Source organism: Aspergillus wentii, assembly GCF_001890725.1.
Source record: "Aspergillus wentii DTO 134E9 unplaced genomic scaffold ASPWEscaffold_1, whole genome shotgun sequence".
Lineage (NCBI taxonomy): Eukaryota > Fungi > Ascomycota > Eurotiomycetes > Eurotiales > Aspergillaceae > Aspergillus > Aspergillus wentii.
The window spans coordinates 4,805,200-4,821,078 of record NW_024467832.1 but is presented as its reverse complement, the minus strand read 5'-3'; the positions used below and the strand labels follow the sequence as shown (position 1 = coordinate 4,821,078).

At 48.8% G+C, this 15,879-nt stretch overlaps 5 protein-coding genes across 5 annotated transcripts; 4 read left to right on the top strand and 1 right to left on the bottom strand.

Moving 5' to 3' along the window:
• The first annotated feature begins 1,375 nt into the window (after positions 1-1,375).
• ASPWEDRAFT_35464 (uncharacterized protein) lies at positions 1,376-2,153 on the top strand. The gene is made up of 2 exons (XM_040834236.1): positions 1,376-2,040; positions 2,093-2,153. Exons 1-2 carry the CDS (start codon positions 1,777-1,779, stop codon positions 2,123-2,125), a joined length of 297 nt encoding a protein of 98 aa, XP_040695529.1. The 5' UTR covers positions 1,376-1,776; the 3' UTR covers positions 2,126-2,153.
• On the bottom strand, positions 2,112-2,646 carry ASPWEDRAFT_288540 (uncharacterized protein). Its single transcript, XM_040833191.1, has 2 exons — positions 2,211-2,646; positions 2,112-2,151 (listed from the first exon to the last, which is right to left on the bottom strand). The coding sequence occupies exons 1-2, from the start codon at positions 2,491-2,493 to the stop codon at positions 2,147-2,149; spliced, it is 288 nt and encodes a 95-aa protein (XP_040695528.1). The 5' UTR covers positions 2,494-2,646; the 3' UTR covers positions 2,112-2,146.
• On the top strand, positions 2,489-4,067 carry ASPWEDRAFT_35462 (putative glutamine-serine rich protein MS8). Its single transcript, XM_040834235.1, has 3 exons — positions 2,489-2,955; positions 3,069-3,436; positions 3,493-4,067. The coding sequence occupies exons 1-3, from the start codon at positions 2,800-2,802 to the stop codon at positions 3,605-3,607; spliced, it is 639 nt and encodes a 212-aa protein (XP_040695527.1). The 5' UTR covers positions 2,489-2,799; the 3' UTR covers positions 3,608-4,067.
• Positions 4,068-6,122: 2,055 nt separating this feature from the next.
• On the top strand, positions 6,123-9,454 carry ASPWEDRAFT_167845 (putative translation elongation factor eEF-3; the record flags this gene model as incomplete). Its single annotated transcript, XM_040830205.1, has 3 exons — positions 6,123-6,310; positions 6,374-9,314; positions 9,386-9,454. The coding sequence occupies 3 exons, from the start codon at positions 6,123-6,125 to the stop codon at positions 9,452-9,454; spliced, it is 3,198 nt and encodes a 1,065-aa protein (XP_040695526.1).
• Positions 9,455-12,849: 3,395 nt separating this feature from the next.
• Positions 12,850-15,735, top strand: ASPWEDRAFT_100269 (putative sister chromatid cohesion factor (Chl12); the record flags this gene model as incomplete). The annotated part of the gene is made up of 2 exons (XM_040827292.1): positions 12,850-15,263; positions 15,318-15,735. 2 exons carry the CDS (start codon positions 12,850-12,852, stop codon positions 15,733-15,735), a joined length of 2,832 nt encoding a protein of 943 aa, XP_040695525.1.
• Positions 15,736-15,879: the final 144 nt, after the last annotated feature.

Below are 15,879 nucleotides of genomic sequence, written 5' to 3'. Positions count from 1 at the left end.
CTACTATATATTTGGAATATACTAATTATAATTAGGCGGTGGAGATGTATGCCTCAAAAGGCATAACTTTGACAAAGGAGGTGATCAGAGAGAAGCTCGATCAAGTGGACTGAGAAGATTATGACGTTAGACAAGAGTTGAAGCAGAGAAAAGATATTATGGGAGAGAGTGTTGAAGCCTTTGAAAACAAAAAAGACAAGGCTCGAAGCAGGCACAAAGGCAATCCATCCATATATAATACGACCTATTTATTTTATATACTAACCATGTGTATAGGCGCGTGAGCAGTTGAAAGGCCAATTCCAGAAACTCCGAGTTCAAATACCCGACGAGATGGATATAGGCGCGCTCATTGCATCAAAGGGATCCACGAAAGTACTCATGCCCGCCCAGCAAATGAGGCATGGAGGCGGGTAAGTAACCTTTCCTAGTATTACAGATAGAAATATACTAACTATGATCAGGTTTGGGAGATGTATGCTATTCAGGGTATACATCTCCCATCATAGGAAGAAGAAAACCGAAAAGCTGTCGATGAGGTCCTCAGGACCAAGGAGGAGAGGCGTGATTTTAGAGAAAAATTTGAAAATATACTTTGTTAAAAAAGAAGATGACATGGATGCTGCCTATGAAGCAGCAATTGCGAAGGTTAATACCTTCAAGTCATCATATTTGCCATTTTGTTGTGTTGTTTCTATATAAGAAAAAGAAAATATGGATGCCGCCTATCGAGCAGCGATTTCAACGGTGAGCATGTTTGAACAGGTGATGAATGATTGTCTTATTGTTTATTCGCATGTGGTTTCCCCTGCGAGCAAGAGATGGCTCTGAAAAGCCAGAGGGAAGCATTCTTCGGAAATTTGATCGTGGATGGAAAGAAACGAAAGAGAAAGTTGACAATGTTTCAATTTCAATTCGGTGTTGATGTGGTTGCTTTTCGTTCTGGAGGGAGTTCGTTGGGGTTTGGAGAGACAGGGCATGAACAGACATGGAATCAGTCTATACCATATTACAATATGATTCAATATATACGTCTCTCGGAGCTCGAGAAGCCTTTGAGTAATTCCTATATCAACGTACTTTTGTTTTGCCAACTTGCCAGAAGATTATGCATGGACCTATCGGGAACATGACTTATACAACAAACGCCTCTTGGAGCCTGTCGGTGTTGGACGTGGGCAGCGAATATTGACTGTTCTGTTTCTTCTATGCGATGGCTTCTAGTGATGATCTACTGGGGCGTAACACTGGGCCTGTCGAGTCAGTGTACAGTGAATGCCTAGTTAGTCCCGGATTGGCAACACGCCCAAGCTGCATATCCAAATATCTGAGGTGGGTTTTCTTCTCTTCTCTTCTTGTAAGCAACAAAACACATCGAACCCATTATATTCTCTCTATCTATTTCGCTTGATCTTCTTTTTCCTGTCTTCTTATAAGAAAACAACGACAGTAAGTATCATCGACCAAGAACTATATCACTCTTGATTAACGCATATGTAGCCATGGGGATCCCAACACCCAAGCCCGAGAAAAAATCAACCGCGCCTACCCCCAAGGTATGACATCAAGTTACTTCCTTTCTCCATTTTCAACACAGAAATTCGTTGATTCTCTTTCATGATAACTGACATGATCTTAATCATATAGAGCCAGCCAGCCGCTGCCGTCGTCACCACCACTACCACCACCCAGTGCTCCTGGCCCGAAACCTGGGAAGAGGTAACATGAGCCAATACGTATCTACCGCCACTATAGGTACTAACAAAGTCTTTCTAGATGTTGAATGACCTAGCCGTCCAGGGCGTGCGCCTCCCTCCGGGGGACGAGCAGCAGCAGCTCCCGATGTCTGCGCAAGACCAGCGGCGTCGGGAGCTGCTTGCTGAGCTCGAGAGATCCTGGAGGGAAGGCCGCGCCGCACAGGCAGAGAGTAGAAGAGCAGAGAGGGCCTTAGAAAGGGCAGAGCAAAATCTGCGGGAGACAGAGGCACGGCTGGAGGTCAAAGAGGAGGAGTTGGAGGCAGAGGAGGAGCAGGCGGAGGAGCTGGAGCGTGAACTTGAGGAACTTGGAGGGGCATGATTTTCTTTCTTCTTACCCGCAATTGTTTCCCCGTTTCTCTAATTTCTGAAATTTACCGGGAAAGAAGAACTCAAGCTATACCTGGAGACATGTCGTTGTCAGTATAGTCTTGACCAAGAATGAATTCGACTCACCCCACCAATGCTGCTTGCTTATCGATAAGGAGAAATGAAATTGCTGACGATGCGAATCTTTTGCATGTATCTGACAAAAATATCCTTTGATAGATAGCATGACTGACGCATACAATGACGAATGAACAGCTGCAAGTAATAAAATAATGAGATCATGCAGCACTGTATCGATCCTCTCGTGGCTGTGTAGGACGACGTGTTCCCCACCTTCAACCGCAATCTCCCACGCTGTCCGAGCAACCTCAGCCACAATTCCTAGAACAACCACTGATCTACTGTGCATATCAGAATAAGATCATCTCTCTCGCACAGAATGCCCACATAGGCTTTTTGTCGTCTCTCTTAGTGGCTGGTCATCCCATCGTGATTTCCGCCCCCCTGAAATGCCGACCATCACCACCGACTCAGCCCCGCTGAGGTGAGGTAGATAAACCATGGCTCTTTCCTTCGGCTGAACGATGTCGAGCCATCGTTTTATTCATATTTAGTCTGCATCTGTTCTCTTCCTCAATCGATACTGAACTTCGATTGTTGAATACCTTCCATACGACATCGGCATCTATCTATTTCTCTGGTTTATTAAACCATCATGTCCAGCCCTTACGGTCATCCCCAATACAACCAATACGGCCCGCCGCAGCCAGGCAGTGGTCAGTACGACGGGGCATACTCTAGTCAGCAAGGCTACTACCCTCCTCAGGGCCAGTACGGACAGCCGCAGCAACATGGATATTATCCACCCGGGGTAAGCCCAAGACTTCATCCCTGTTCTTCGCTTTTGTTGCAGACACTATCGCCCCAAGCCAAGCTACACTTTCATGCAGACCTCGAGGGCGCGGGAAAACTAACTTCTGTCAGCCCCCTCCCCAGCAGCATCATCCATACGGCGGCCCTCCCCCATCTTACGATCAAGGGCCTGCTCCCTCCTATGGATACAGCTCGCAGGTGAATTATCCATACGAGCGCGGACACTCCCCTTATCCTCCACAACAGCCACAACACCAAGGGGGCGCGAATGCCTCGTATTATAATTCTCAGCCAGGGGGGCAATATCCAGCAGGGCAGCCGCCAGCCCCAGGAGGCCCAGGAGGAGAGAAGGGCTTAGGCTCATCCATAGTCGGTGCTGCCGGTGGTGGTTTTGTCGGTCATAAACTCGGTGGAGGATTTTTGGGGACGGCAGGAGGTGCGCTGGCCGGTGCTGCAGGAATGAACATGGCTAGCAAGCTGTAAGTTTCTTCTGGCAAGGAAGCAAAGGTCCTGATGCTGATTTTCAACCAAACAGACACAAGAAGCATGATAAAAAGCATAAGAAGGAGAAGAAGCATCACAAGCACCACAAGCACCATAAGCGCGGATCAAGCTCTAGCTCTTCCAGCTCAAGCTCTGACAGCGACTGATGGATAACTGCGTGCGATCATGAGGCTGTGATATGGATACCCTGTTGAGTAGGCATCGTTGATTGGTGTTTATATGGCGCCCTGAATGAGCGGGAAGTTGGCCAACGAGTTTTTTTTTCTTTCTTGAATTGTATTCTTAGTCTAAATAGCAACCTGTGTTCTATTGTTCCGATTCACTTGGAGATGGCAACGTCTTCTGAACTATTCGCCACCTGTTGCATATGGACCTCTGCATGAGATGACATCGATTTAAGTTTGGTCGGACGATAGATGTACTCCGGAAAAGCACTGGGGGGTTGTATCCGTTGCCACCTTGATCTTCTGAAGTACGTCGATGGCTTGATATTATTAGGGCAGAGGACAGCTGCTTCTAGGATCCATCGGAGTTATTACGGGGAACCTGAAAGCGAAATGAGCAAGTGGAAATAAAATTTATCAGTTTATCCAAAAGACGACTGTTTTCGAACGATAGAAATGTCAAGGATAGAACCGAGGAGTAGCACCGACGTAATCCCACCATTGCCGGTGGCAATTTATGATTCCACGAATGGAAGAAAAACATATGAAAACTTTGCACTTATGTTTTGAGTATGTTTTCATCTATCTTTGGCTAGATATTAAGTGCTATTATTAAAATCCACCGAAATAATAACGGCAGTACTTCTGTGTAGCGGCCGAAGCATTCGGGCATATCTACAGAACAACACAGCACCACACCATAGCAACAAATTCTAAAACCAATCAATAAGCAAGGCACCTCTAAATAATACTATATATTCTACATGCTGCATCTGCACCTGTAGTCCGTAGAAATATGATGTGTGGTTAAAGTTCCAGACCCACCACTGTACAGACAATAGTTTTGCCACCATCTCCGGTTCTTTTCGCGGGGGATAAGGAGTGGGTAATAGGGGCTTCAAGGGTTATAGTCCGAATAGTATATTGTACTTTGTTCCAGAGAGGGTTTAATAGGGGGGCGGTAATGCAATACGAAAGTCAGTCAAACCCAACCCTATGTATGATGAACTGGCCAGAGGATGGGAGTACTCCATTGAGTAGATGATAATCCAGGATGATAAAAGATAAATGAAGAGCGGTGAGTACTGACCAAGTCAAGGATGGCTAAAATGGCGGTGATGCTCATGCCTGTCCTCTCAGTCCGCCATCGTTTCAGTCGATGGACGAGTAATATGATGGATGTGGTGGTTTAGCGCTGATCTACCCCAGAAGGACAATCAATCAATCTACGCCGTAAGTAGGCATGCTTTTTTCTTTGAAACATGACTCGGAAGATGTATTTCTTTCATATTTCATTTCTGATATATGCTGTATGCCTTGTGCTGATGTTTGCTATTGCAATAATAGCATCAGCTAAGCCTGGTCTGGATTTCAACGGACATGAACGGAGACGCAACAACATCTATCCATGGAACATGGCCAACTTTAAAAATATGGTATTCGATGAGGAAGAAAATTTTTGAAAGAAAAAAAAGAAAAAAGGAGAATCACTGTAAGCTGCGCCACCGACAGGGAGGGAAGCGCCAAAAAAAAAAAAAAAGTTGTTGATGGAGGGTGGCGACAGAAATAGAATCTCCCCCAGCATTGTATCTGCAAGCCAACACACACGGGGACGGGGACTAAAGTGGTGATGCTATGCTCTATCCCCGGATTCACGGCTTGTCAAGGCTGCGCTGATGCACTCAGCCCGTTTGAGGGCTAGTCAAGGGGCGTGCTTAGAGCCTTAGAATTACTACGTACTACATAGATGATCACGGGTGATAGCCTAAGGTAGAAATGTTGTTGAAGCCTTAGGTACCTAGCAGATAACAAGTAGATAACAGTAGATAGCACATCTATACCGTAGTAACAGTACTAAGCATTGTCGATAACAATGCTGAATCCGGAATCTTCTGAAAACTTCCACTTTTATCAACCCTTCTCCTTTTCGGTCCATCCGACGGAGAACCATTGGAAAAATAAAAATCAGAATTTGATGCATTTTAAATCCTGCCCTGCCTTCCAGCCAATCACCGTGCATGAATTTGGCCCAATCCCGACACGCACCCTATCGGGGACGGCTGTTTCGACAGTCATCGGCACTAGTCCGCATCCGGCACTAGTGCGGGACCAGGGCCGAGCAACAAAAAAATTTTTTCGCTGTCCCTCATGGAGGGTTGGGCGGCGAAAAAAAAAAGAGGGCCACAAAGCGATAAATATCATCCCCTCCTCGCTCCCCCCGTTCCTAATCTCTCCCCTCCTCCTCTCCTCTTCCATCCTCTATCCTTTTTCCTTTTTTTCTTTTTTGAGAGGTCTGGTCCTCTTTTTTTCTCTTGTTTTCCGTTTGTCTTTTATTTAGACAAATAGATTTCGCTCAGGCCAGTTTAGAGCGTTCCCTGCGTCTTTGCGAGACGTAGTTCGTGGGCCGCCACTTTATCAAGATACCCTCATAGAACGCCTTTTGGACGTTCTTGTTTTTCATTTTTATTTTCTTCGATTTTACGACTAAAACTTCAAAATGCCTGCCGCCGACGTTGCCTCCGTTCCCGCCGTCTCGGCCAAGGAGACCGCTCAGTCGGTTGCCGTCCTTGAGGACCTCATCAAGAACCTCAACATCTCCACCAGCCAGGATGAGGTGAACGCTGCCGCTGGCAACATCGCTTCTCTCTTCGGTGGTCCCATCCCCGAGCAGACTCTGCCCCTCAAGTATGTCGCATCGTCTTACCCCGCCAAATCCAGCATACAGTTCACTAACAGAATTTTCTTCAGGGCCGTCGAGTCTTTCAAGAAGCAGCTCGGCAACAAGAAGGATGCCACCGCCCGTGAGCGCGCCCTGGAGGCCATCCGCGCCATTGCTTCCCACTCCAGCGTCGCCCCCGGTGTCGAGCCCCACCTCCTCGCCCTCCTGGGCCCCGTCCTCGCCGCCGTTGGTGACAAGATGATCCCTGTCAAGAACGTTGCTCAGGCTACTGCCATTGCCATTGTCAAGGGTCTCAACCCCAACGCTGTCAAGGCCGCTCTCCCTCCTATCCTCGACTCTCTGGCCAATGCCCAGAAGTGGGCTGAGAAGATGACCGCTCTCGAGTGTCTGGAGACTCTCGTTGAGACCGCCCCCGCTCAGCTCTCCTTCCGTGTGCCCGACCTGATTCCCGTCGTCTCCGAGGCCATGTGGGACACCAAGAACGAGGTCAAGAAGGCCGCCTACGGCACCATGGAGAAGGTCTGCGGTCTTATCGTCAACAAGGATATCGAGCGTTTCATTCCCGAGCTCATCAAGTGTATCTCCAAGCCCGAGAACGTCCCCGAGACCGTTCACCTCTTGGGTGCCACCACTTTCGTTTCCGATGTCACCGGCCCTACCTTGGCTATCATGGTTCCCTTGCTTGACCGTGGTCTCGTTGAGCGTGAGACCCCCATCAAGCGTAAGTCCGCTGTCATTGTCGACAACATGTGCAAGCTCGTCGAGGACCCTCAGATCGTCGCTCCTTTCTTGCCCAAGTTGATTCCTCGTCTGGAGAAGAACCACGAGACTCTTGCCGACCCCGAGGCCCGTGAGAAGACCAAGCAGGCCTTGGATACCATCTGCCGTGTCGGTGATGTCAAGAACGGCAAGATCCCCGAGATCTCCCATGCCGGTGACATCTCTACTGTTTCCGCTATCCTCAAGGATATCCTTGCTCCCAAGTACAAGGCCCAGGCTGAGCAGTCCGAGGTCACCATTGAGTTCATCTCCGCCATTGCCGGTCAGCTCGTCGACGAGAAGGACGCCGATGTTGCCAGCTGGACCCAGAACGCTCTCCCCTACATCACCGCCCTTGTTGGTGAGGCTGATGCCAAGTCCATTGCTGAGACTCTCCGCAAGAAGGCTTCTCCTGACGCTGCTGAGGCTGATGCCATCCCCTCGGACGAGGAGGAAGGTGAGGACCTTTGCAACTGCACCTTCTCTCTGGCCTATGGTGCCAAGATTCTGCTTAACCAAACCCGTCTCCGCTTGAAGCGTGGTCAGCGTTACGGTCTCCTCGGTCCCAACGGTACCGGTAAGACCACTCTCATGCGTGCCATCAACAACGAGCAGCTCGAGGGTTTCCCCAAGAAGGATGAGGTCAAGACCGTGTTCGTTGAGCACGATTTGGACGCTGCCGATACTGAGAAGACTGTTATCGGCTGGACCATGCAGAAGCTCCAGGAGGTTGGTCTCGAGCCCAAGCAGGCCGATGTCGAGGCCAAGCTCGAGGAGTTCGGTTTCCTCCGTGAGCAGTTCGAGGGTCCCATCACCGCCCTTTCTGGTGGTTGGAAGATGAAGTTGGCTCTTGCCCGTGCTGTGTTCGAGGAGCCCGACATTCTCTTGCTCGACGAGCCTACCAACCACTTGGACGTCAAGAACGTTGCCTGGTTGGAGAACTACCTCAAGACCTCTCCTTGCACTTCCATCATGGTCTCCCACGACAGCAAGTTCTTGGACAACGTTATCCAGCACGTCGTTCACTACGAGCGTAACTTCAAGCTCAAGCGTTACCGTGGTACCCTGAGTGAGTTCGTCCAGAAGGTTCCTTCTGCTCGCTCTTACTACGAGCTCGGTGCTTCCGAGTTGGAGTTTAAGTTCCCCGAGCCCGGTTTCCTTGAGGGTGTCAAGACCAAGGCCAAGGCCATCGTCCGTGTCACCAACATGTCCTTCCAGTACCCTGGAACTCCCCGCCCCCAGATCACCGACATCTCCTTCCAGGTGTCTCTGGGCTCTCGTATTGCCGTCATTGGTCCCAACGGTGCTGGTAAATCTACCCTGGTCAACGTCTTGACCGGTGAGTTGATCCCCACCTCCGGTGAGGTTTACCAGCACGAGAACATCCGTATTGCCTACATTAAGCAGCACGCTTTCGCTCACATTGACCACCACCTCGACTTGACTCCCTCCGAGTACATCCAGTGGCGTTTCCAGACTGGTGAGGACCGTGAGACCATGGACCGTGCCAACAAGATCGTCACCGATGAGGATGAGAAGGCTATGGACAAGATCTACATGATCGAGGGTACTCCCCGTCGTGTCATTGGTATCCACTCTCGTCGTAAGTTCAAGAACAGCTACGAGTACGAGTGTTCGTTCAGCTTGGGAGACAACATTGGCATGAAGAGTGAGAAGTGGACTCCCATGATGACCAGCGACAACGCCTGGATTCCCCGTTCCGAGATCCAGGTCTCCCACGCCAAGATGGTTGCCGATATCGATCAGAAGGAGGCTCTTGCCAGCGGTCAGTTCCGTCCTCTGGTCCGCAAGGAGATTGAACAGCACTGCTCCATGTTCGGTCTCGACGCTGAGTTGGTTTCCCACTCCCGTATGCGCGGTCTGTCCGGTGGTCAGCGTGTCAAGGTCGTCCTTGCCGCTTGCTCGTGGCAGCGCCCCCACGTCATCGTTCTTGACGAGCCTACTAACTACCTTGACCGTGACTCTCTTGGTGCTCTGTCTAAGGCCATTAAGAGCTTCGAGGGTGGTGTCGTTATCATTACTCACTCTCGTGAGTTCACTGAGAACCTCACCGAGGAAGTGTGGGCTGTCGTCGACGGAAAGATGACTCCCTCCGGTCACAACTGGGTTCAGGGACAAGGATCTGGACCTCGTCTGGCTGGTAAAGAACAGGCTACTGAACACGTTGATGCTATGGGCAACAAAACTGTTGTCGAGCAGAAGAAGAAGCTCACTGCCTCCGAACTCAGGGTAAGTTTTCATCGATTTTTGCCTTTCCCCGCATTTTTATCTGATCCAGGATGACGCTAATCCCAAAATAGAAAAAGAAGAAGGATCGCATGGCCAGACGCAAGCGCGGTGAAGAGGTTTTCTCTGATGAGGAGTTGTAGACTCGAAAAACGAGCTCTGAACGACAAAAGTTGCGTGTTTAATGACTGGATTGGGGTTAAAATGGCTCGATTCGTGTAATGTTGTTTATAGACGTTATGATCGTATGAATTTCATCCATGGACTTCATTATGTTCATGCATTTCAAAGACTGGCTTCATTGTAGACGTTGTGGTGCGTTTTGATGCTTTTCGATCCAGCGAAACTTGTATACAGATCGGATATCCGATGGTGTTGATATTGCCAAGACATCCGGGCCGAAATGGTCCGTGCAGCGTTTCTGTCCGCCCCACCGCCTTCTACCCTAATCGTCCTGCTCCTCCTCCATCTACTTCGTAGCTAAGGTACTTCGCGATAGCTTCATCGAACCCGGTTTCTATCGTCTCATTTACTCTATTTCATTTCGTCCTTTTCTCATTGATCTAAATAGTTACCTCTCTGTACAGATCCTCAAAATCCATTGATAGAAAACCGCACCTGTGGAATATGCAGCGCATGGGCTTTGACAGCTCGCATAGTGCAGAGGCAAGAGCTTAATGTCTTGTTTATTGATTGCAACTTGCAATAAAACAAGAAACTCCCCGGATCCCAATCATTGACTTTGCATTGACATATATGCCATGTTAATCCCAGCCCCGAAGCCCGAAAGGATGCCGCCACGGCTGCTGAAGCTTTCTGGCCCGAGACTTGGGAAGAGGTAACCCGATCCAATACGTATCTACCGTCATTGTAGGTACTAACAAAATGGTTCTAGATTCTTGATGACCTGGTCGCCTCCCCAATCTCAATCTCCCGCTTTATCTCCTCACTTTATAATATTTGCCTCGACTTCGCATTTTACAATCGCAGTCTTTGATTAGCCACTGGCTGCTATTACGTATTGCTACTGTCAAAATCTTCGAGCCCAGGCAATAGTGATTTTCCAAGATGACCACATCCCTCAGTCGCGCTGCAGCTCGCGGTCTTGCATCTGTGTGAAGATATTGGACCTGCCTAGATGGACGAAAAACATAGTAATTGCTTCTAGAATGATGCTAAGAGAAGTAAATTCTACCTAATTGGACATGTTGGCTGTTTACTGACATTGCGCATAGCAGAACCTATGACTATTGATTTGCAGACTTATCTGCTGCTGTCTATACAGCCCTTGCTGGCTAACATAAGCAACACCCTCACTTTACTTTAGCAATCGTTCTTGAATTCCCACATTGACACACGAATGGAATGCTTCAGTCATTTCTGGGCCCGAATGCCAGGGAATTCCCAAATCCTTGACATCGCATACTGTTTTCTCACACATCAGCCATAAGGACAGGCTCATTCGCTCAAGAACTTGAACCTCAGAAGATCAGCTAGCCCAGTCTCAGCAACGCCAAAAAAGACCAGTCCATCAAAACTCGAACGTCGTCAAGCAACACCATATCGTTTCTCATGCACATAGAACTAGCTAGGATGCTAGTGAGTTTGTTCAAATAGCTGCTGTGTTTGATTAGTTCATTTGATGGTACGCAACATTGGTTGGCTGAATCTACTCTCAATGGGGCACGACAGCCGTTCAGGATACTCTGGAAATTTCTCAGAACAGTTCGCCAGAATATTTATTTAGCAGCACTAGTACAGACACTGAAGATTGGAAATTGGAGCTTCTACCCGCAAGCTGGTGTTCAAGGCAATGATTTTCAGTTTGCAGCGGGTGAGGTGGAGGTGTTGAGGAAGAACGAGAATAGACCCAGCTCTTAACTTGTGCTGGCTAAAATGCCAATTTCGATGAAAACACTCTTCTTGTGCATACTACTCTTGAGTTTCTTTTGTTCCTTTCCTAGTATCTTATCCCCTCTTTTATTTCTACTTGACCAAAACTAAAGCTAGCTTTTTACAGTACCCTCGAAAGGCACAGTTCGATACCATGAAACCTCCCTGCTGCGCTGCCGAGCAGTTTCCCAGCAGATAATTCGATCTTGACTTTCCATACAAACATATTCGATATCACAAACCCCATGGCTTGGCAAGATACCGTGCAGCATGAAATGGTGATTCTTTGTATGATGGTCTGACAATGGTATTATGAAAGACCTCCGTGTATATCTGTCTAGTAGCTAAATACTCATTTTCGATATACACATTTGCTTGTCCTGAACTTGTCTAGTTTCGTGCCATGTCCAATCATACCAAGGCCAATATTTGAGACTATAATCTATATAGAGTTCCACGAGTGTCTGCAGCTACTTATCTTCCTCAACACCTACACAATGTTCTCTTCATCATATCAACCTACTACGCACAATATCGAGCAATTTGATTTCGACCTCTTATCCTTCAGAGGACCTCTCGTGTCGGGGTCGCCGTGCCCGCAAAGGCAATTGTCGTAATCGACAATACGGCAAACCAGCACATGGCTGATGGCCCAGCAATCAGCATTGATGCATAGTTGAATATTAATAGAAGCCCTGTGAAAGGACAAAACCTTTAATCCAGTATACCTAATAGAATTAATGCCACTCTCTGTAAGCTAGAAGCTAGATCAATCTACATATAGTTCAGATAGTTTATCTTAAGGTACGATATCATGTCTTAAGAACGCAGGTCTTTTTCGTAGGATGCTTGACTTTGAAATTGAAGTTGTGATAGGCGAGAGCTTTAACCTGGCCACTGTCATCCCTATAGATGTCAGAACTGTGCCAACCTAACGGACTAAACTTGGTGGATAGGGTACAGGGCAAGGGATAGAATCGTGTCAGTTAGGGCTGGTGATACTTGCGCATGCACATTTCTGCTCAGCAATATTATTGACTTTTCATCAAGACTGCTTCAAGCAATTTTAATTGTTCAAAGAGAATATCAGATTAATCCTGTGCATACTCTGTAGATAACTGATGATGCAGTGCAGTACATTAATGACAAATCGGGACTAGCGTGTTTTACGCGTCTTCACGCGCCGAGATTCGCGATTCAACTTCAACTTCAAGACTCGCAATAACCACAGCAGACACCATTGACTATTCCAATAACCATATCCACGACAGAAATGACTCTCTAAACGCCTTTGATGACGACTTCGCCTCCATCAGTACCCCCCTCCTTCGACCCGGCCTTACACCTCCACTCCGATATCCCAAATTTCCCCTCAGAGTCCTTCTCCGACGACCTCGAGGCTTTGAACAACCAGCGCATCGAGAAAACTCGCAATAAAGTTGTTATCCAGCATCGCGCCTGGAATCTCTCCGATGTTTTTCGCAGTGACGACGATATAAGACCTGGTAGGTTGGTTCTATAGATCCAGACTGGCTTATACTAATGGGCAGATACTCCGACCAAATCTAAACAGTTTCAACATATCTTACCCTCTTCGCCAGCTCGTTTATTACCACTACTACCCTCCTCTCCTCCCACGGTGAAAATGCCCTTCATGTCTTCGCCCGCTGGCTTCCCCTCAGGACCCCCCTCGCCTACAGACCCGCAGAAGAGAAAGAATGACGAACCGCCGCAATCGTCGGAGCCCAAGCGGCAGAAAATCATGGGAGGTTTCCTGGACGACGAGGACGAGGATGAAGACCAAGACGCATTGGATGCGTTTGGCGATGCGCAGATGAGCCAATTCGAGATTCAAGAGCAGCCCACCGTGCAACCCACACAGTTCCCGATTATTCCAGGACCGCCACAAAAGTCTCCTGACTCGACGCCTTTGGCCAATCCTCCTGTCGCGAGAGAGCCAATTGTTGAATCTTCTGGTCCATCGAGGAAGCCGGCTGGAGTATTTCAAATCAAAACGTGCTCGGGCAAATCGCATAATGTCGCTTCGAGACCTAGCAAACCCGCCATTCCCTACGAAAGACTCGTTGCTGGCCGATCTACAACCGCCCCTGGACGGGCTCAGAAGAGCTACTACGGAATTGATATCCATAAACTGCTTGACGAAGCTGCTCAAGAAAGCCAGGAGAAAGCTTCGAGACCGCCGCCGCCCCCTGCTGTCCAACCATCCATTGAATCGAATAATATGAGTCATAAGAGCAAGAAAGCAACATATGCAATGTGGACTGAGAAATACCGAGCTCGGAAATTCACCGACCTCGTTGGTGACGAACGCACCCACCGATGGGTTCTCCGCTGGCTTAAGGGATGGGATCCGATTGTCTTCCCCAACATTGCCAAATCAAAAGCCAAGAAAGCGAATAAAGATGAAGAAGAGCGACCTCATCGGAAAGTCTTGTTATTGTGCGGCCCGCCAGGTCTGGGAAAGACCACTTTGGCGCACGTTTGCGCCAAACAGGCAGGCTACGAGGCGCTGGAAATCAACGCCAGTGACGAGCGAAGCAGAGATGTCGTCAAGGGCAGAATCAGAGATGCTCTTGCCACGGAGAATGTGAAAGGAATGAATGTGGAAGTCGGTGACAGCAAAGTTCGCAAAGCCGGCCGACCCGTTTGTGTCGTCGTTGATGAAGTAGACGGCGTCGTCAGCGGATCTGGCGGGGGCGGCGAAGGAGGTTTCATGAAAGCCTTGATCGACCTGGTCCTCCTCGATCAAAAGAATACGGCCCGCCTGTCTGAAAAGAATACAAACACCGGCAAGAAAAAGAAGACGGATAACTTTCGATTCCTTCGCCCACTCATTTTAGTTTGCAACGACGTATATCACCCCAGTCTACGGCCACTGAGAGCTTCGTCTGTGGCTGAGATCATTCATGTTCGTCAGGCACCATTGGAAAATGTCGTGGCACGCATGAAGAACATCTTCATTAGAGAAGGGATCCCGTCTGATAACGATAGCGTGAGACGACTCTGTGAAGCATCCTGGGGTCTTGCCAGCAGGAAGCAAGGCGGCAACAAACGCAGCGGATCAGCAGAAGGCGATATCAGAAGTCTACTCGTTGCGGCTGAATGGGTGGCCCATAAACTCAGAAACGAAAACCCCGCTTCCTCTCTGAAGCTGACCCGGAGCTGGCTTGAGGACAGGGTTCTCAACGGCTCGACTGAGGGTGGTGCATTTTTCAAGGGTCTAAACCGCGGAGGTGTTAAAGATATTGTGGATCGAGTATTCACGGAGGGTGCGGGATTTCCAGACCCCCCTGTTGGCAAGGATTCCTTCCAAGACCCATTTCAGGATGCAGGCACAAAAGTCCCAGTAGGCGTTGCCGATCTTAGGAAACGCAATGCCATCAACAGATTGCGCGAGATGGTCGACGCAAGCGACGAACACGACCGCTGCGCTACTGACTGCTTCGCTTCATATCCTCTCCAATCTTACCAAGATGACACATACCTGTCTAAACCGAATGCAGCCTATGACTGGCTCCATTTCCACGACTCTCTATCATCCAAGGTATTCTCACAACAATCCTGGGAACTCACTCCGTACCTCAGCCAGTCCACCCTAGCCTTCCATCACCTATTCGCATCTTCAAGGGGCAAGAGAAACTTCTCAGAAAAGAAGGACGAGGAAGACGAGGAAGAACACCCTTTCACCGGTCCCCGAGCTGAATTCGCAGCCTTCGAGGCCCAGAAACAAAATCGGGCTATCCTTACCGGGTTTCACTCCTCTTTCCCTGCGCCTTTGATTAGATTATTCCGATCGACAGACTGTGTCGTTATGGACCTCATTCCCAATCTCCTGCGGATGCTGTCTCCCGATGTGAAGCCGGTTGTTGTTCGTGGTGGTGGAGACTCGAAAAGTGTAGCTAGTGTTCGCAAAGAGAGCGAGCGTGTGCTCATTCAACTAGCTGTGCGGGTTATGGCCGGGCTAGGCGTGACGTTTGAAAAAGTGCGAGTCGAAGGCGAAGGCGGTGCTCATAGCGGATGGGCGTACAGAATGGAGCCGTAAGTCTTCCCTTCTCCTCTCCCCTCCCTTAAACCCCCCTAATAAATAAACAGACCCATCGACTCCCTCGTCTCATTCTCCAAAACAAACGGAACCACAATGTCAAGCAGCGGCTCCGCCCCCGTCCGCTACGCCATCCGCCAAGTCCTCGACCAGGAATACCGCAAGGAAACAATGCGCAAACAAGCAGAAGCACTGAACTCATCCAATCTCAACAAATCCAGCAAGACAGCCGACCAAAAGAAAACACCCACCAAAGACACCGTCAAAGATTTGAGCGTCAAGCGCGATTTCTTCGGGAGAATCATCCAGCAGCCATCACCGCCTACGAAGGGTGATTCGAATGAAAGCCAGCCGGTGCAAAATGAAGAGTCCAAGGCTGGGAGAAAGGTCTGGGTGACGTACCATGATGGCTTCTCGAATGCGGTTCGCAAGCCGATTTCGATGGGCGAGTTGATGGCTGGGTTATAGATTATATGGGAGATTTATTGATCGATTGATTGTATGCTTAGCGAATCTGCATGTATAATTGTATATATCTTAATGAACGACAGCTGTCTTTTGAATAATTCACAAACATTTCTTTAAAGGATGGATTGTGGTCAAATGAGTGCA

Coding starts and splice junctions, on each gene's coding strand:
- ASPWEDRAFT_35464 (XM_040834236.1), top strand. CDS start 1,777: ATGTTGAATGACCTAGCCGTCCAGGGCGTGCGCCTCCCTCCGGGGGAC. Junction 2,041..2,092: donor AGGAGGAGCAGGCGGAGGAG/CTGGAGCGTGAA, acceptor CTTTCTTCTTAC/CCGCAATTGTTTCCCCGTTT.
- ASPWEDRAFT_288540 (XM_040833191.1), bottom strand. CDS start 2,493: ATGCACAGTAGATCAGTGGTTGTTCTAGGAATTGTGGCTGAGGTTGCT.
- ASPWEDRAFT_35462 (XM_040834235.1), top strand. CDS start 2,800: ATGTCCAGCCCTTACGGTCATCCCCAATACAACCAATACGGCCCGCCG. Junction 2,956..3,068: donor ATGGATATTATCCACCCGGG/GTAAGCCCAAGA, acceptor AACTTCTGTCAG/CCCCCTCCCCAGCAGCATCA. Junction 3,437..3,492: donor ATGAACATGGCTAGCAAGCT/GTAAGTTTCTTC, acceptor TCAACCAAACAG/ACACAAGAAGCATGATAAAA.